This window comes from Callithrix jacchus, chromosome 3 (genome assembly GCF_049354715.1).
Source record: "Callithrix jacchus isolate 240 chromosome 3, calJac240_pri, whole genome shotgun sequence".
In the NCBI taxonomy this organism is placed as follows: Eukaryota; Metazoa; Chordata; class Mammalia; order Primates; family Cebidae; genus Callithrix; species Callithrix jacchus.
This window is the reverse complement of record NC_133504.1, coordinates 110,787,704-110,807,852: the sequence shown is the minus strand read 5'-3', so window position 1 is coordinate 110,807,852 and position 20,149 is coordinate 110,787,704. Positions and strand designations below refer to the sequence as shown.

Below are 20,149 nucleotides of genomic sequence, written 5' to 3'. Positions count from 1 at the left end.
TTCATTCTTAGCAATAGAATAAAATTAATCTTTAATTTTTCTTAGAAATATTTCGCTCTTGTAAACAACCTATATGTCTCATTTGAAATCTTTTAAAAGTATATTTTGTTTATACAACAAAATTAATAAGATTGTGATACCCACCAAAAGACTTCATATTTTTACCAAAAAAAAAATGAAAAGTTTTTTGTGGCTCTTTGCGTCTATCTTGGTTGTTTAGAAATGTGTGAAAATTTTTTCTGAACCTTTCCTCCAAAAATTATTCTCAAAGAATAACCACTATTGTGTCCTTGTTTATCCTGAAAATACAAGAATGAAAGCATGAATAAATTCTGTCTCTAGACAAACACATAATGTTGTACTTAAACTTAACTTCTATGTGAGATATACTTGGGGGACAGTCTGTCTAGAGTCAGATAGACTTGACTTCTTCACTTGGACAAGTTAAATAACCTTTTAAGGTTTGACTTTCTCCTCTGTTAATCAAGGGAAATAACAGTCATCTTTCTGTTTGTTTTTAGTGCAGAGTAGACAACCTAAAAGTATTACTGTTTTCTTCCCTTAGGAAGTAGAACTCCTCATTACCCTAATTAAATCAGAAAAAGGAAGCCTGGGTTTTACAGTAACCAAAGGCAATCAGAGAATTGGTTGTTATGTTCATGATGTCATACAGGATCCAGCCAAAAGTGATGGAAGGCTAAAACCTGGGGACCGGCTCATAAAGGTGAGACATTTAAGAGGAATGGAATATTTGTGTAAATGTAGCTAAACAGCAAGCCAGAAAAAGAAGGTTGAATTATTGTAATAGTGTATTTCTCTGGTTTATGTTTTCTATCTCTACCACTTCAAAGTAAAGGCCTTTATATCGTTAACAGTTTGGGAAATTCGTTTTAATTTGAAAGTCCCATTAATCTTAGTTAAGGCATAAAACAAGCTATCTCAGGTCTCAGGGACAGGATGTTTACATTACTAAGAGGATGAATTTCCTAGATTAGCAAAATAGTGATGCATTTGTTAGGGATTTAACATTATTTCATTGTCATGGCCTATGATTTCCATAATAAAGGGAATTACCAATAAATTCGAGATCACTATTGTGAATCTCTTACTAGCTAATACATATTACAAATTAGGGAGATTATTACATTTTCTTGGCAATTTAGCTTCTCTCTTCTAAAACTTGTGATCCTCATTTGCCCCTTTTTTGTTTGTGTAGGTTAATGATACAGATGTTACAAATATGACTCACACAGATGCAGTTAATCTGCTCCGAGCTGCATCCAAAACAGTCAGATTAGTTATTGGACGACTTCTGGAATTACCAAGAATACCAATTTTGCCTCATTTGCTGCCTGACATAACACTCACATGCAACAAAGAGGAGTTGGGTAATGAAAAGTCAAACTTTGTACAATAATGATTTTCTTGATTAGATTAAGAGTAAGTACTCTTATGACTGAGAAATATTTTCTATTTTTTCAAGGTTTTTCCTTATCTGGAGGTCATGACAGCCTTTACCAAGTAGTATATATTAGTGATATTAATCCAAGGTCTGTTGCAGCCGTTGAGGGTAATCTTCAGCTATTGGATGTTATCCATTATGTGAATGGAGTCAGCACACAAGGAATGACCTTGGAGGAAGTTAACAGAGCACTGGACATGTCCCTCCCTTCAGTGGTACTGAAAGCAACAAGGTACTCTGCAATTATTTATGAGTTTTGATTGTGCACGTGTGTGCATTTCAGGTCATTGATTATACTTACATTCTCAGAAAACATATTACTGAATTAGTAATTAATAGACTAAATTGGCAGGAATTAATTTAAAACAGACTTCTTGATAGGCAATTTTGAGAACACTAAGTGAATAGTGTTTGGATACATATCTGCACTCAATAAAATGGTTACCACATTTATCAATTAGGATGTTAGGATGTTTTCACTTGCAAGTAATAGAAAATACAACTCAATTAAAGGGGATTTATTGGGAGGTGTTTTGTTTGTTTTTTGTTTTGGGGTTTTTTTTTGTTTTTTTTTTGAGATGGAGTTTCATTCTTGTTGCCCAGGCTGGAGTGTGGTGGTGTGATCTTGGCTCACTACAACCTCTGCCCCCCAGGTTCAAGCAATTCTACCTCAGCCTCCCAAATAGCTGGGATTACAAGCACCCACCACCACACCCAGCTAATTTTTGTATTTTTAGTAGACATGGGGTTTTACCATGTTGTCCAGGCTGGTCTCAAACTCCTGACCTCGGATAATCCACCCACCTCCACCTCCCAAAGTGCTGGGATTACAGGTGTGAGACACGGTGCATGGCCAAGGATTTATTGGTTTATATTGGACTTTTAAAAGTCCAGAGATGAGGTAGTCATCAGGTAAAATCTAATCAGGGCTCTAGCTTAATTTCTTTGCTATTTTTAGTTATTCCCTACTCCCTGTATCAGTTCCTTTATGATAATCAAATGACTGCATCATTTTCATACTTTCCACCTACATACCACATCATATCACCTGGAGCAATCTTCAAACAGAAATCTCACCAATCACTACTATTCAAGCAAGTACTGTGTGCTAGTTGCATTATGCCTAAATTAAGGTCAATCTCTAATTTGGAAGCAAGGGATAAGAATGTACAGATGCTCCTCATACCGTGGGGTTAAATCCCTATAAACCCATGGTAAATTGAAAATGTCATAAGTCAAAGCCTCATTTAAAATACCCAGCCTACCAAACATCACAGCTTATTAGCCTAGCCTATCTTACCATAAACAGTTTTACATTACTTATATTATATCATCCTATAGTTAGAAAAAATTATCTAACATAAAGCTTATTTTATAATAAAGTAATGAATAGGTCATTTAATTTTTTGAATACTCTACTGAAAATGAAACACAGGATGATTGTATGGGTATTCAAAGTATGGTTGCTACCAAATGCATGTCACTTTTACAGTGTCATAAAGCTGAACCATCATAAGTTGGGGACCATCGGTATTGATTGACTTAAGCCAGTCCTGGCTCATTGCCAGAGCTGGGATAGGATTAATCCTACTGGAACCTCATGCCTGCTACCCATGAGGTGTAGAACTACTACAGGTACCTTATAACAGTTACACATTATAAAAAATGCTAATAGCAACTTTTCTTTCACTTATAATGGAAATAGATGAAGTATATTTATTTCCTATTACTGCTGTAAAAAAATTACTGTACGTTGAGTGGCTTAAAACAACACAAGTTTATTATATTAACAGTTCTGAAGGTCTGAAATACAAAATGGGTCTTACTGTGGTAAAATCCAAGTGTCAGCAGGGCTGCATTCCTTCTGTATGTTGCAGGAGAAAATCTATTTTCCACCTTCAACAGACTCCTCATATGCCTTGGTTTATGGCCCACTTCCATCTTCAAAGTCAGCAACTGCAGCACCCTCTGCTTCTGTCCACGTCTCCTTCTCTGACTCAGACTTTCTTGCCTCCCTCTTTCACTTATTAGGACCCCTGTGATTATAACAGGCCCACCCAGATAATCCAAAATAACCTCCCCATATCAAAATCTGAACCTAATCATATCTACAGTTTCTTTTGCCATATAAATAGTAACATCTTCAGAGGTTCGGAGGATTAGAACAGAATCATTAGAACATAAACATCTTGGAGGGAGAATATTCTGCCTACCACAATTTACAGGAATCCAGACTTTCTAGAATGTAGACTTAAGTTATATAAAGGGAAAATTCACATTTTTGTTTGTGAATTATTTCTTTTAAAATATGGGAACTTGTTAAATCATTGAAAATAAACTTATTTGTTCCTTCTGAACCTGTAAATTAGATTGTGTACCTTATTCCCCCTTGAACATAATCTTTGACTTGATTCCTTCATATATGTCTAAAATTGGATTGGCATACAATTGTTTCCATAGGTCTAGTTGAATGTTAATTAGTAAATTACTGCTGTAAAAAAATTACCGTAAGTTGAGTGGCTTAAAACAACACAAGTTTATTATATTAACAGTTCTGAAGGTCTGAAATACAAAATGGGTCTTACTGTGGTAAAATCCAAGTGTCAGCAGGGCTGCATTCCTTCTGTATGTCGCAGGAGAAAATCTGTTTTTTTTCCTGGGGAGGAAAATCCTCAAACAACCTGGAAAGTATTCTTGTGAAAATTAACATTTTTGCTAACATTAGGTCAAACTGAATATTTTGCCTCAAAATTAGTAGAGCACTCTTCAGCCCAACCTTGAAGTCAATTTTCTTTTGTCTTTCTACTTAGCTATAGTCACGAAAAATACAGTCATGGTAGTCACAATTACTTTCTCTTTCATTCTTCTAGCTCTCTCTCCATTGTTGTGTGTCTATCCTCTTTTATTAAAGTCCACAGGGTAGCAATAATGGAGGGATGTATATTTGTGAGATAATCATCGGTATGTCCACCTTGTAGAGACTCCTCATACTCCTTGGTTTATGACCTCCTTCCTTAAAGGGAACTGTAAAGGGTTTGGGATTTTACTGTACTTGCAAGCTAATAAGCTAGCCTGTCTTTGTTACATGGATGCTTGCAGAAGACATAAAACTCCTGAATCAGAGATAATAGACTATTACTAATGCATAGCAAGCAGCATGAGCATGTCATTCATGTGAATTCCGCATGTCTTCCAAGTCCCATAAAAATAACATATGTGGACCTGTGGATTCGTACACATGCAATGGGTTGTATTATAGAAGAGGAATGCTACAAGAAGAGGCTTGGGAACCCCATTTCATAGCAATCTGTAAGAAAGCCTGTTTTTTGTTGGAGGAGAGAAGTTACCACATCCTTCGTGGTTGCTCACTGCAGATACAGCCTTGAGAAATGGCTCAGATAAAAAGAAGTCAGGACTTTGCATTTTGGGGGTAGTCAGAAAGAACATACAGGGGTACTCAGAACCTGAGGTATATTGCCTCTTCCAATACTGTATACCTTTAGGCAACTCCCCCTTTCCCTCAATTATCAGCAACAGTAAGATTACATACTAATCTATTTCTAAGGTACTATTATTTTGGCTGTTTTATACTTTGAGTGGTACTATTCTTCTTATAATCCTTTGAATATATACATTTCATCTAGATTATCACTTTAAAAGAAAAACATGTATCAAGGGCTTTAGATATAGAAAACTTAATGAACTGTGACTTCTTTTTTTTTTTTTTTTTTTTTTTTGAGAAGGAGTTTCGCTCTTGTTACCCAGGCTGGAGTGCAATGGTGCAATCTCGGCTCACCGCAACCTCCGCCTCCTGGGTTCAGGCAATCCTCCTGCCTCAGCCTCCTGAGTAGCTGGGATTACAGGCATGCACCACCGTGCCCAGCTAATTTTTTGTATTTTTAGTGGAGACGGGGTTTCACCATGTTGACCAGGATGGTCTCGATCTCTTGATCTCGTGATCCACCCGCCTCGGCCTCCCAAAGTGCCGGGATTACAGGCGTGAGCCACCATGCCCGACCGAATGAACTGTGACTTCTAAGTTATCTTTCAACTATTGACTCACTGACAGTGAACTAAGTTACTAGATAATGAATATTAGCAGTGTTCTAAATAGAAGGGGAAATAGGGTGTTATGTTCAACTGAAGCCCCCAAAAAAACCTATGTAAAGAAGTATGATTCTTAATCTTTTTTGGAACAAGAATATCTCCCGGGTCAGGTGCAGCACCTCACACCTGTAATGCCAGCACTTTTGGAGACCAAGGTAGATGGATTGCTTGAACTCAGGAGTTCGAGACCAGCCTGGGCAACATGATAAAACCCCATCTCTACAAAAAATAGGGAAAAAGTAGCTGGGCATGGTGGCACATGCTGGTTCCCAGCTACTTGGGAGGCTGAGATGCGAGCATTGCTTGAGCCCAGGAGGATTGCTTGGTCTGAGAGGTGGAGGCTACAGTGGGCCAAGATAATTTGCAATTTTCTTTTTTTTTACTACACAGAAATGATCTTCCAGTGGTCCCCAGTTCAAAGAGGTTTGCTGTTTCAGCTCCAAAACCAACCAAAGGCAATGGTAAGGATATATTCATGTTACTGTACTCTCCTACCATAATGGGAATGTAAAATGGCACATGCATTTTGGAAAACAGCTTGATAATTTCTTAAAAATTTAAACTTATACCTAAAATAAAATCTAGGTATTCCACTGCCAGTTGTACACTCGAAGAAAGTAAGCCTATGTTCTGCATTAAAACTTGGACAGAAATGTTTCTAGCAGTTACTTGTAGTAGCCAAAATTTGAAACAACTCAAATGTCCAAAAACTGTTGAATTGATAAACCAGTTGTAAGATATCCAAACAATGAAAACACTACTCAGCAATAGGAAGGAATTAACTATTGATACAAGCAAAAGGATAGTTAAAATAACCTCAGAATAAATGTGCTGAGTTAAATAAGCCAGACCTAAAAACAAAAGTTCATACTGTATGATTCTATTACACAATCGTAGACAATGCAAATTATAGTGACAGTAGCTCAGTGGTTACATGGGACAAAGCGGGGAAGGAAGCATTTAGGGGAACAGGAGAGAGAGATTACAAATATCAAACTATTATGGTTCATACTAGTTTATGATTAAACTATGATGATTATTTTGAAACAGTGGCATATTATTAATATACTTCTTTATTTTTCTTAGAAGTTTAATATTTTTCTTGGAAAGAATATTAAACTACATTCTTGGACTTTTTGTAGAACATCATCCATAGAATTCTGAAGATTTATTTATAAAAATTCCATCTCAACTTTTATCTTTCTAGGCAAAATTATTTTGGGGTCATCCCCAAATAGAGGTTCTTAAATGCATTTATATGTATTTGTTTCTTTCTTTGCTTTCTTATAAAGTTTTCCAAACTCTACCATATTTTTCTCAGTCTCTTGAAAATATAATTTAATTAATGATGTTATGTTTAAATATGTGATGTTTTAGCTGTAAGTAAAACATATCTTTTTAATATAGTTTTTGAGTTTTTGTGGTTATAGCTAAGAGTTAAAATTAACATTTGGTTTAAAAATATATTAAAAGTTCTTTTCAGTTTTATCCATAATTTATTTTCCTGTGTTAAATGATAGTCTTTTTGAAATCAGACTTTAAAAAGCTTACTACCGTCTTTTAAATAGTAAAATAAACATAGTTAAGCACCTGTGATATCCCACCCACTCAGTTGGGATAAATTACAATTGGTTTCTCACACTTGAAACATTCAGCCCAAACTGAGCTTTTATGTGAACTATTTTCTATTAAGAAATTAGCTTTTTCTTTGGGATAAACCCCTAAAATATTAGGGGTTTGGAATCAACTATTATTCCATTTATTTGGTTCTTAATCATTGTGTAACATGAATTATTTTAGTGTACTAATACAAATAACAATGTCCCAGAAATGTGAGTTTTCTTTAATTATTTTGATGTCCCTCTTGTGGTTTGGATTGACTCATCCCCTTACTTTCTGTATTGTCCTTTCAGGTTCCTACAATGTGGACTCTTGCAGCCAGCCTGCCCTCACTCCTAGTGATTCATTCTCCATGGTAAGGAAAAGCCCACCCTCTTTTATGTCATACCTCCTTATCTAAATAACAGGTGTGTTTGTGTTTTGAACCAAACTGGTATCATTTTTAAATATTTGTCTTCTTTAGATATTCATGTTAATAGTAAGGCTATATTTTACTGAACTAATAGGCCTTGCTAAGTAAATCATACAATGTAGAGCCTCACACAGGTAACTGTACATCAGCACACACTCAGCTCTTAAATACACTAACCAGTTAAATATATAACTTTAGTGTGGAGATATTTTTTTAAATATGCACAATTCTTTTGATTGTCTCTTAGACCATGTGAAGAGGAGAATAATATAATTAAGAGTGGAATTGCTGCTTTGGGCTACTTTTGGCAAGCAGTAACTTTCAAGTTCAAATCTGTGCTACCAGTGAGGAAAAAACAGAAGTAGCAGGAAAAAAAAAAAGATTTACTTACTTTTGAAAGACTTTGAAAATGCTTTACCATATGATTAAATGAGAGAGCTTTCATCATTTAAGATTAGCACAGAGAAATCTAGGAGTGACTTAACTAATTTAATGCATAGTTCAATTCCATTTTATGCTCTCTTTAAGTCTACTTGTATGCCCATTTGTGTGGTGGCTAACATTCCTTTCTGTGGTTTTCTTTCTGTCATGTCATATACATTTCTAAAATGATCACAGCTGGATCTTCATTTCGTGGAATTGTTTTATTCCACATGCATCCCATACAATATGTTCTGAACTTCAATACTGGAATGGCTTTCCATATAAAATACAATGCTGAGCGATTGCTCTTTTATTAATCCAAAAGTCTTATCATGTCAACATGAGCTGGCGTTAGTGTGGGAGGAGAAAAATAATTTCATGACCTGAAGCCCAAAATTCTACACCTTTCATTTCATTATGTTGTCTCACACTTGTGACTTGGTCTAGCAAGCCGTGAAAAGATAATTACAGCAGAAAATTTTAAGGTAATAATGATTGAGACACAAAAACAAAAATTTTTTGATGTTTGTATGTGTTGAAATTGAGCTACAACAACACTCACTATTCTCTGTTTATTCAAAATGTCTTCAATTTTACATAGCCAAAGCAACCGAATTTTCATGTATTTCTAGTGGTATTCACACAATAGTGCTCTTCTTTTTAAACAGTCAGCATGTTGTTGAAAGAAAGAAGAGTTTTTGTTAAATTAACATAAAACACTAGAAACCAGGACTTTTGCTGTTCATGGCTGCCAATGTTTTTTTTGTTGTTGGAGTTAAAATCTTCTAGGAAGTCTCCCAAACAATATTCTGTCCTTGCATGCTAATAGCTATACTATTAATTTCTCATTGAGAATGGAGTTTCACAATCCAATGAAGCCTTTTGATATTATATTACCACTATTTATTTTTTTAAATTCTATTGCATCTACCATGTATATGTTTTATCTTAACAGAATGAATGAAACCTTCAAAGCAAACCACAATCTTTTATTTGTATAAAATTAATTTATTCCAAGCATTTATTTTTGCGTTTTTTTCAAATCACTTTTCTTTTGATAGGTTATGTTCCATGAAGTGCTTCACAGTTAAACATTACCTTCAAAATTTATATTTCTATTCAATAATTATTCTACAGTTATGAATTCATTGTTTTTCTTATATTTATATGAGACTTAGACTAGATTTGAAAAGCTTTATACCTAATAGATTATCAGATCCCTTAATTGGAAACTATATCCATGTAATAGACTCACGAGTAGTTGAAAAGTTGGTATTTTCCCTTTCCCTCAACTTCAGAGTTTTCATAGTGCTATTAAACTTTTGTTTAATTGTATGAAGGACAAGTCTTATAAAATTGCTTCCAAAAAAAAAGATGTGTACAGTCAAATATTTTAAGAAATACTACATCATTGAGTTCTCTTTTGGCAACTCAAAGTTTATAAGTCTATATTAGCATGGGTTGTGAAAATTCCTGCATTAAAATTTTTTAGTTAATATTGTTTCACCTAGTGTTTCCAGACATATTTAATGAAGGGAAACCCTGTACCCTATGCACATTTCATGACACTGATATTTTCTTCAAACACTGATCTAACATGAAGAGATGTAAAATGGATCTTGTATTAAGAAAGAAGAGGAGAGGGGCAATGTGCAGTCCCCCCGATCCTGGAAATTTGTAAAATACTAATCTGATGATTTGCTTTGGTTTTATGCTTTAGGTTGATGGGGAAGAAATAAGTGAAATCTTGTACCCTGAAGGAAAATATTCCACTTATCAGACAAAGGAATCACCAAACTTGACTCTGTCTAAAGGTAGTTTTCCAAATCAGTCATCTAATTACTCTAAATGCTCTAATAATTCAGGTAATTTAAAAAAAAAAGGTATCCTCTTTTCTTTGCTTTATATGTTACTGCAGCTTTAAAGGGAAAGATTATTGCTCAAATAAAACAACAATGTACAAATGTCCCAGTATTCATTCTCATCTCTGAGACTAATTTTTTTTAATGATTAAAAAGATAGCTGCTTTGTTTTACAGTATTTCTTGTGTTTTGTGAAGTAGCAATTCACTAGCTACCTAATGGTTTAGAAAACATGTCTTGAGGATGTTTTGTCTGCTCTATTATATCCTTAATCTTTGTAATGTAACTTTGTTTCTTTCATGAATTAATACTTTGAGGGTCATTTAATTTTTTAAAAATAAACATTAAATTATTAATGCCTTGTGAGAAGCCATATTACCAACATTGATTTTGGTTTATTCTTTGTAATTTGCATTTGTGTGATCTTTTGTCATAGCAGCTTGGGTAGTTCTAGAACTAAAAATGACTGGATCACATTAGTGTAAACTACTTTTCCAGTCATTTCTTCTTTTCAAATTGGATGCTTAAAATTTGAAAGCACCTCGCAAATTCTGTTTAACACTTTGTCCCGTTCTCATTGTCAATGTTTTTAAAGTAAAACTCCTTGTAAAATATTATTTTTCAAGAATCTTATATAAAAGAAGATGACATTTATGATGATCCCCAAGAAGCTGAAGTTATCCAGTCTCTGCTGGATGTTGTGGACGAGGAAGCCCAGAATCTTTTAAACCAAAATAATGCAACAGGAAACTCCTATGTTCCAGGTACATGAACCAGATAATAAATTGGTATAGTATGGAGTACAAGAACATCTCTAGGGAGCATTTTTTTTTTTAGCAAATATGTAATGCATTAATTCTTCCTCTATTCCTCATTAATGGGTAATATTTCAGAAATAAAATTTGTTATATCCTATTTTTTTTCTTTTTCATATTTGTAAGTGAGTTACCTTATTAGTGAGATCTCGAAATGTATCATTCATATCATGGCTTTTACTTCTTCTAGAAGCGTTAGTCCAAACATTTTCCTCCAACCATTCTCATTTTAATTTTAATAGATAAGTTTAACCAGAAATTTTATACTGATGTGTACTATATCATTTCTTCCTAACTTTTCTAGTTAAAACATTGAAACTATTTATGGATATTGTTCATATACTGCCTTGTTTTGCAGGCTAATGAAAACTTTTCTACCTCCTTGCTGGTTTTTTGTTTGTTTTTCTTTTGTTTCGTTTGTTGGTTGGTTTTTTTGAGACAGAGTCTCGCTCTGTCATCCAGGCTGGAGTGCAGTGGTGCAATCTCTGCTCACTGCAACCACCCCCCTTCCAGGTTCAAGCAATTCTCCTGCCTCAGCCTCCCTTACAGCTGGAATTACAGTCACATGCCACCACGCCTGGCTAGTTTCTTTGTATTTTTAGTAGGAACAGGGTTACATCGTATTAGCCAGGAATGTCTCTGTCTCCTGACCTCGTGATCCGCCCGCCTCAGCCTCCCAGAGTGCTGGGATTACAGGTGTGAGCCACCGCACCCAGCCTTTCAATGGTTTTATTAATTCCTCTTGGCCTATATATTTCTCTCTCAGGTACATTAAAGATGAATGGGAAGTTATCAGAAGAGAGAACAGAAGATACAGACTGTGATGGTTCACCTTTACCTGAGGATTTTACTGAGGTAACAACAATACCTAAACAACCTAGGATATGCCAACTTGTTAGAATTATGTGTTTTAACCCAGAAGGTGAAATAATCAGAGATTACTGCCTGTTTTACTCAAAAATTAAATTTAGGATAAAAATGGAGATTAATTTCATTTGTTACATTAAAGTGTCATCCTATCCTAGTGAAAGAATCATGAAAATTTTCTCAAATTAAAAAAACAGAAAAAATAAACATTACTTTTCAAAAATGTAATGCTGAACTTTCTAAATTATTCTTTAAAACCTTAAACTTTGGATCTTCTGGAATGTTAGGCTAAGAAAAAGTATGAAATAGTGGATAAATTATATTTAAGGTTCTTCAAACAGCATTACCCTATGAATACAAATCTGACCTTGCTTAATATTCTGGGATGATTTTCCTCATTATTCTTCTTAGTCTTCCTACTTCACATCTTCAAAATTATCAAAACTTTGCTGGTTTAAACGTTCTTACACTAGTTATCATGCATGCCTGTACTTATACACAATCTCATACATACATGACTGTAAATATTTACAAATAATGTGTATATATACAAGGAAGCTTATAACTGGTAAGTATGTAATTCTCAAGCTACAAAAATAATCATACAAATATTAGATAGTTCAAAATGTAGCATTCACTAGTTTTACTTAAGATGCTTTTTCATATAATTGGAATATTAATAATTATAGTAAAAAATAAGCTCTTTAGAAAAGGTTTTCTGGATATTTTAAGTCATTATTTTATTACATTTTTCTTAATATTTAATAATAACATTAAAAGTGCCCCTTAAAATATATGTTTTAATTTCTTTTAACTAAGAAAATAAAAATCTTTAGTTGCCATTTCAGAAATGTCATGTAGGCTGGGTGCAGTGGCTCACACTGGTAATGCCAGCACTTTGGGAGGCCAAGGTGAGCATATCACTTGAGGTTAGGAGTTCAAAATCAGCCTGGCCAACATGCTGAAACCCTGTCTCTGCCAAAAATGTAAAAAATTAGCCAGGTGTGGTGGCATATGTCTGTAATCTCAGCCACTCAGGAGGCTGAGGCAGGAGAATCACTTGAACCTAGGAGGCAGAAGTTGCAGTGAGCTGAGATCATGCCATTGCACTCCAACCTGAGCAACAGAGTGAGATTCCATCTCAAAAAAAAAAAAAAAGTCATGTCACATGCTTTTTCTTTTAAAAAAGGAAAGAAAGCTTGTCAACATAATACAGATTCTCATTTATACTGAGCTATGACTGTTTTATGGCAGAAAACTTCTTTGAAGTTATCTTTTTTATTATTTTCATTATGAAAATATTACATCTTCATTGTAAAAAAATTTCCAACAGAATCTTTAAAAATGTAAGTCCCTTTTTAAAAACATATTTATCTTATTTGTCTGAGGTAGCTGCTGTTGAAACTTTGATTTCTACCTTTTTGTCATGCATATCAAAATGTAAATATTTGTATACATAGACAATTTCTGAATATACATTTTATCACGTGGTTCTGAATTTGGTTTTCACTTAACAGTTGGTCATTATCCTCTTTCCATGTGAGACATATAAATTTGCCTCATACTTTCTAATGCCTTTCTATTATTTTATTTTACGGTTATACCACAATTTATTATTTATTAATTGGCCATCTATTGATGAATTTTGATTTCTTATTTATCAGTAAGAGGAAACAAATTATTAGGAAGTATGTAATTGTCTTGCCACTAAAGTACAGATAGATCCTGCAAATACGTGCATTGAGAATACATTTTAGGCTAGATAGTAAATTATCACTTCTGAATAAATGGGACTTCCACTTTAGGCTCTATTTTAAATAATGGTAAACAAAGTGAAGAAAGTGATGGAACAAATATCGGAAAGGAATAACAGAGCTCTTTAGATTAAACATTTAAAATTTCATTTGCATCTAATTCTAAACATGTTTAAATCACTATGACAGTTATATTCATAAGCAGACAAATTTAAAAGATGCAAATATGACTAATCTCCCCTCACTGAAAAGAAGACTGGGCTAGTGTTCTGGAAAAGTTTTCTGTTTCATCTTATATTTCTAGAATATTACCTACATTTTAGAACTGGCTAGTTTTAAGCATTATTTAGAACTTCTAATAATAGTCTTGTGTAAGTGCTTGAAATCACCCTAAACTGTAGATTATTTACTGAATTCATTCTAACAGTATATTCTGTAACCTTGAAAGTTTTATCATGTGCCAAAAGTTAAGATGCTAACTTTTGGTATTACAAAAGTATAGGAATATAGAAATATAATCTTACAGAAGAAAGAGTATGCCTCTGATAGCTGTTTATGCACTCATTGTATTTCTCATTCTGTATTGTAATTGTATGTACTCTAGTACCTCTTAGTGAAGTACTTTAGGTCAATGCCTGTGTCTTATTTAAGAATGAAAGAATGAATGCTAATCATATACATTACTATAAATTATTGTCTACAGTTTCAAAACCATTCAGCCATTGAACTTGTCTGACTAATTTTGCTGGAGATGATGGGGTAAAAAGAGATGTCAGGATTTCTATTCTAAATTTGCTTGTACAGTCTAGTAGTCAACTTGAGAGATATACACGTATAAATAAGTAAATGTAATTTTTAAAAAGCTATAGAAACATATTCTGCTAAATGTTTATATGGCATTCAGAGAGTTATAAAGAAGTTCAGAGGGAGTTATAAAGAAGGTGGGGATGGTAGGGGCTACACAAGAGTAGGTGGATAAAGTTATTAAAGCTTTCTATGGAAAGCTTTCTAATGCCTTCCTATTATTTTATTTTACGGTTATACCATAATTTATTATTTGTTAATTGGCCATCTATTGATGAATTTTAGATTTCTTATTTATCAGTAAGAGGAAACAAATTATTAGGAAGTATGTAATTGTCTTGCCACTAAAGTACAGATAGATCCTGCAAATACGTGCATTGAGAATACATTTTAGGCTAGATAGTAAATTAGCACTTCTGAATAAATGGGACTTCTGCTTTAGGCTCTATTTTAAATAATGGTAAACAAAGTGAAGAAAGTAATCAAATTTCATAGAAAAGCTTTCTATGGAATTAGCATTTTAAAGGCCATTTGATAATGAAGAGGAAAGAGCATTCCTTACATACTGTGGAACTGCAGAAGAATGAAGAATGAAGGCATAGATCATGTCCTGAAACATTCAGGACACTAAATCATTGCAAGTAGGGTATCACAGGGTGTCTTGAAAGCAAGGCGTTAGTTCATAAAGTGACTTACATGCAGTGCCAAGAATTTGATTTTTCCCCATCTCTCGCCCCTGAAGTGTATCTATGTGCTTTCTAATTCTGGTTATTTTTTAAATGGTTTTAATTTCTTCAAACATATTCTTGTTAAGTAGTGTTTTTAATTTCTTAAGCAAAAACAAGGCCAAAACTTTAAGTGACTCTCCATCTCCTGAAGATAATCCTGCTTGACTGTTGGATCTCAGAAGGACTATCTTTATGGGCATTCGGCCAGTGCAATCACGCAAAACCCTGTGCTTGAAGAGGCCCCTACTTCTAATATTCTGTAATGCTGTGCCATCATCAACTTGAAGTTCTTAATAAGTTTTTAACAAGCAATCCCTTATTTGCATGTCGCTCCTGGAACTACAAGTTATGTAGTTCGTCCTAGGTCCAGGAGATATCTCCTCTACTCTCAAGTTACTGGATCTGGATTCCTTGAGCCACTAGGATTGTAAAATAACCTTCAAATGGGCTGACCATGATAAAAATCTTAAATATTTTCAGTGAGGCAGACACAGCTGCCTCCTCTTCCAAAGGTCCTTCAGTCCTTAGTGATAAGAGAGTGAAGGCCAATCTTAACCCAACCTTCCCCCATACACAAGTGAACTTTACAAAAACAGTGAGAATTGGTTAATACAGCTATCACCGTAGCTTATTTCTAATTGAGCTTTACCTCATCATTTTCATTTAATAATTGTATTATTAAAATTTTCATATTTATAATAGCACTTGACTCGTATAAAAGGCTTTGTACTTTCCAAAATCATTATACACATACTATATTCTGAGACCAGGATTATAAAGGGGAATAAGAAATTCAAATGACTTTAGTTGGAAAAAAATTTTAATCCACACTAAAATCAGCAGCTTCTCAACACAGATAAGGTCTAGGAAGCTTCCTTTTAGTTTTCAGCGAATTAAAAAGCTTTTTTCTTCTACTGTAGAAGTTCTACATTTACATCAACTGAATTGAAATTATTATCAGGGTAATTTAATTATGGATACTTTTTAACTCTGCAAAGTCTGTAACTGAAAGATCATATTACAGGTGTCTTATTTATTAAATGGATGAAATAACCTATGTCTCAGACGTAAGTGTGTGTAGGCACACTGGAGAACAGACAGACATGATTCCTGCCTTGGTAGAACTTACTAATGGAGAGGAAAAGAGAAAAAATCAAACACACAAGTAAATATATAACTACAAGTTGTGATAAGGTCTGTGAAGTTTGTTTTTTTTTTTTTTTTCTTTGAGACGGAGTTTCGCTCTTGTTACCCAGGCTGGAGTGCAATGGCGCGATCTCGGCTCACCGCAATCTCCGCCTCCTGGGTTCAGGCAATTCCCCTGCCTCAGCCTCCCGAGCAGCTGGGATTACAGGCACGCACCACCGTGCCCAGCTAATTTTTTTGTAATTTTAGTAGAGACGGGGTTTCACCATGTTGACCAAGATGGTCTCGATCCGAAGTTTGTTTTTAAGTGCTACACACACACACACACAGAGAGAGAGAGAGAGAGAGAGAGAGAGAGAGAGAGAGAGAGAGAGAGAGAGAGAATAACTAAGGAAGCCTGCTTTAGATTTGGTGGATAGAAAACATCTTCAGGAAGGGAAGACACAGCCTTGAATTTTTTAGTAAGGATCCACCTTCAGAAGGGCTTTGTGGTAGGAAGAAATGAGTGATTTTGAAGAACTAAAAGACCCATGAGTTTGAAGCCTAGTGAGTAAAAGGGAGATTATAAAAGTAGACAGGGGCCAGGTAATTCAGGACCTTAAAGAGAGTTTCCCATTTGCTAAGAAAATGTGTCCTGATAAAGATTAAAATGTGTAACTTACTAAACATTTAAGAATACAACTTGGCATCTCTTTCTAATTGTAGCAAACTGCTCCTGCTGCAGTATTTGGATCTCTGAAACACACCATACTCAGTTAAAGTATGAGTTAATTGATCTTTAATTATAAAAGGGCAATATATTTAACATATTTGAAACTACTAAGATTTTCTTGAAGCTTTTTCAAATTTTAAAATCGAAGTAGTAGAAAAGCATATACCAAATGTACATATCTAAATAATCATTAATTCACACATTCATCTTTTTTCCTCTTTATCACTTTCCTCTTAATATTTTTTATATAAGTAATGAAGGCCAAGCTGGCTGCAGTGGCTCACACCTGTAATCCCAACACTTTGGGAGGCCAAGCAGGAGAATGGCTCAAGGCTAGAAGTTTGAGACCAGCCTAGGCAACATAGTGAGATCCCATCTCTACAGGAAAAAAACATTTAACTAGCTAGGCATGGTGGCATGCACCTGTCTTAGCTACTCAGGAGGCTGAGGCAGGAGGATCTCTTGAACCCAGGAGTTTGAGGTAACAATGAGTCATGATTGTACCACTGCACTCCAGCCCAGGCAACAGACTCCATCTCATTTAAAAAAAAAAAAAAAAAAAAGCCAAGATGAGTGTGAAGATAACTAAGTGGAAACAATAAACACTCTGGAGCTACTGAAGATGCCTCAGCCATTGTTTGGAGCATACTAATCGAATATGTATCTTTGTAATATAAGGATGAACAATACAGCAAATATAGGAAATAACTCTCAGGAGAAAATAGTATGGGATTGATTGTTTTTGTTACAATGGGCTAATTTGATTCTTATTTATTTTTATTGTAGCCTGCCAAAATGAATGGCTGTGAGGAATATTGTGAAGAAAAAATAAAAAGTGAAAGGTAAGAAAATAATTTTCAAAGTATTCATAATGCTTCTATCTATTTATCTATAAATGCTCTGCAGATTTTCATTTGTTTTCCAGTAAAATAAGCATTATTAAGTAAATTGTGAAACTATGGAATATTAAGAATGTTTTAAAATTTTCGGGCCAGGTGTGGCTCATGCCTGTAATCCCAGCACTTTGGGAGGCTGAGGTGGGCGGATGACTTGAGGTCAAGAGTTCAAGACTAGCCTGGCCAACATGATGAAACCTCGTTCTCTACTAAAAATACAAAAACTAGCCAGGTGTGGTGGCTCACACCTGTAATCCCAGCACTTTGGGAGGCTGAGGTGGGTGGATCACTTGAAGCCAGGAATTAGAGACCAGCCTGGCCAACATGGTGAAACCCGTCTCTACTAAAAACATAACAACTAACTGGGCATGGTGACACACACCTGTAGTGCTAGCTACTCAGGAGGCTAAGGCAGGAGAATCCCTTGAATCTAGGAGGTGGAGGTTGCAGTGAGCCTAGATTGCACCACTGCACTCCAGCCTGGGCAACAGATTGAGACTCTGTCTCAAAAAAAATAAGTTTTAAAATTTTTGTTACAAGGAGGTTCTAGTGACATAAGAAAATGTGTTTATTATACTATTGTTTCAAAAAGCAGTATTCTCTTAACCATGGGAAAAAATGAATGAAAGAGTAACCTAATTGGAAATGTGCCAACAATCATGATAATGCCTGTCTTCTCCTGCTAGAATTTATCTTTCAGCTTCTCTATTTTTCTGTACTTTAAAAGTTTTTAATTTTTTAATTAAGAAAATGAAACCAAAGAAAGTAAGAAAGTTTTTTGAAACCCACAAAAATACATCTTAAACAATTTCTAATATAAAATAAGGTTTTTTTACAAAAATATATAGAGGGAAAGGTTTTATTTATATGAGGGAACTTCAAAAAGTTCATGAAAAAATAGAATTAAAAGATAAAAATATAAAATATAAACTTTATTTATTAACATAAGCTCCAACAAGTTTAGCACTTGTTTAGCACACTTTTGCAGGTGATACCAGCCATTTAATTCATCCCTAAAAAACTTAAGGTTCTGCAGATTTAACCATGTCAATGCAGTCTTTTTTACATGATTTACTGGACAAAAATGCATGCCCTTTATAAATTTTTTGAGATTGAGAAACAAAAAAGTCAGAAGGAGCCAAATAAGGACTATAAGATGGATGCCTAGTAATTTCCCACTGACGCTCACAAAATTGCCTTGTTTGATAGAGGAATGAGCAGGAACATTGTCATAGGGGAGGATAACTCTCTAGTGAAGCTTTCCCTACATTTCATGGATGTAGAGCTTTTTAACCCAGAAAATAAGTGTTGTCACCCACAGTGGTTTAGAACAGAGGGAAACATCTGTCATAAAAGCAGCGTAATTGTTGTCTGTTGACATTTTGGGAGCATTAGTCCATGTCCTGGAGTATACTAATGTCATCAGATGAAAACACTCTGCTCTGTTCCCCCTGAATATCAGAAAGTTAAAAACGTTTCTAGGCTTTTACCTAATCATTTTTCACCTCACCTTATCACTAAACACTGTACTCCTGTCTAGTTTCATTCCTAGCCGTCCACCTTACCAAAGAGGGCATCTGTATGTACCCACAGAATATTGAGAACTTGTACTGGGTTTCATTACATTAAGTGAATAGTGTCCTCCTGGCCTCCTATTGTAGCAAAAGGCTATGCCCATTAAGAGAGTTCTTTAAATAAATTAAGATACATTCATATTTTGCAATAGTGGGCAGCTGCTGAAAAGGAGGAGACAGAGCTATATGCTGATACAGTTGTAATCACTCATCCCTGTTGAAGGATAGAAACAAAACTACCACCTTTTCCATCCTCAAATGGACTCCTTCAGTCTAAAGTTCAAAGACTTGGGATCTGTCCGAGGATAAATTTTAAAACCGTATTAAACCATTCTACTATGTCTCAGTTGGTTACATCTACCAATAAATTTTTAGAATTGTGGATTTGCTTTTCTTAATCAGACACTCTATTTTAAAATACTATAATAATTGTAGAGAATATCATTCAGGGCTATAATGTTTAAATTTAATTTGAGTACAAAAATGAAGAAAATGTTACAAATTTGTTTTGTTTTCATAGCTTAATTCAGAAGTCACAAGAACAGAAGACTGATGATGATGAAGTAACATGCGGATGTGATGAGTTGCCAATAGAGAGAGCAAACCATGAAGATTCTGATAAAGGCAAGAATTTTAATTACAATTTTTTCCTCAAAAACAATGAATAGGAAAAATAAGTGTTTTTAAATGATGATTTTCAGACTATATAGTTATGTTGTTTGATATGCTATTTTACCATATGCATACATTATTTGCTTTTTTTTTTTATTTTTTATTTTTATGAGATGGAGTTTCTCTCTTGTTACCCAGGCTGGAGTGCAATGGCGCGATCTCGGCTCACTGCAACCTCCATGTCCTGGGTTCAGGCAATTCCACTGCCTCAGCCTCCTGAGTAGCTGGGATTACAGGCACGCACCACCATGCCCAGCTAATTTTTTGTATTTTTAGTAGAGACGGGGTTTCACCA

The 20,149-nt window shown here is 34.6% G+C and overlaps 1 protein-coding gene across 18 annotated transcripts in view; it reads left to right on the top strand.

The window, feature by feature from the left end:
• Window positions 1-20,149, top strand: part of PTPN13 (protein tyrosine phosphatase non-receptor type 13) — a 215,805-nt gene that overhangs the window by 179,434 nt on the left and 16,222 nt on the right. For all 18 annotated transcript variants that reach the window (XM_078366891.1, XM_035294556.3, XM_035294558.3 and 15 more), the window contains 10 exons: window positions 566-724; window positions 1,217-1,388; window positions 1,484-1,694; window positions 5,960-6,030; window positions 7,483-7,544; window positions 9,745-9,838; window positions 10,513-10,650; window positions 11,468-11,556; window positions 17,499-17,554; window positions 19,703-19,806. In XM_078366891.1, the coding sequence (XP_078223017.1) occupies window positions 566-724; window positions 1,217-1,388; window positions 1,484-1,694; window positions 5,960-6,030; window positions 7,483-7,544; window positions 9,745-9,838; window positions 10,513-10,650; window positions 11,468-11,556; window positions 17,499-17,554; window positions 19,703-19,806 (1,156 nt within the window). The remainder of the gene's footprint in view (window positions 1-565; window positions 725-1,216; window positions 1,389-1,483; window positions 1,695-5,959; window positions 6,031-7,482; window positions 7,545-9,744; window positions 9,839-10,512; window positions 10,651-11,467; window positions 11,557-17,498; window positions 17,555-19,702; window positions 19,807-20,149) is intronic.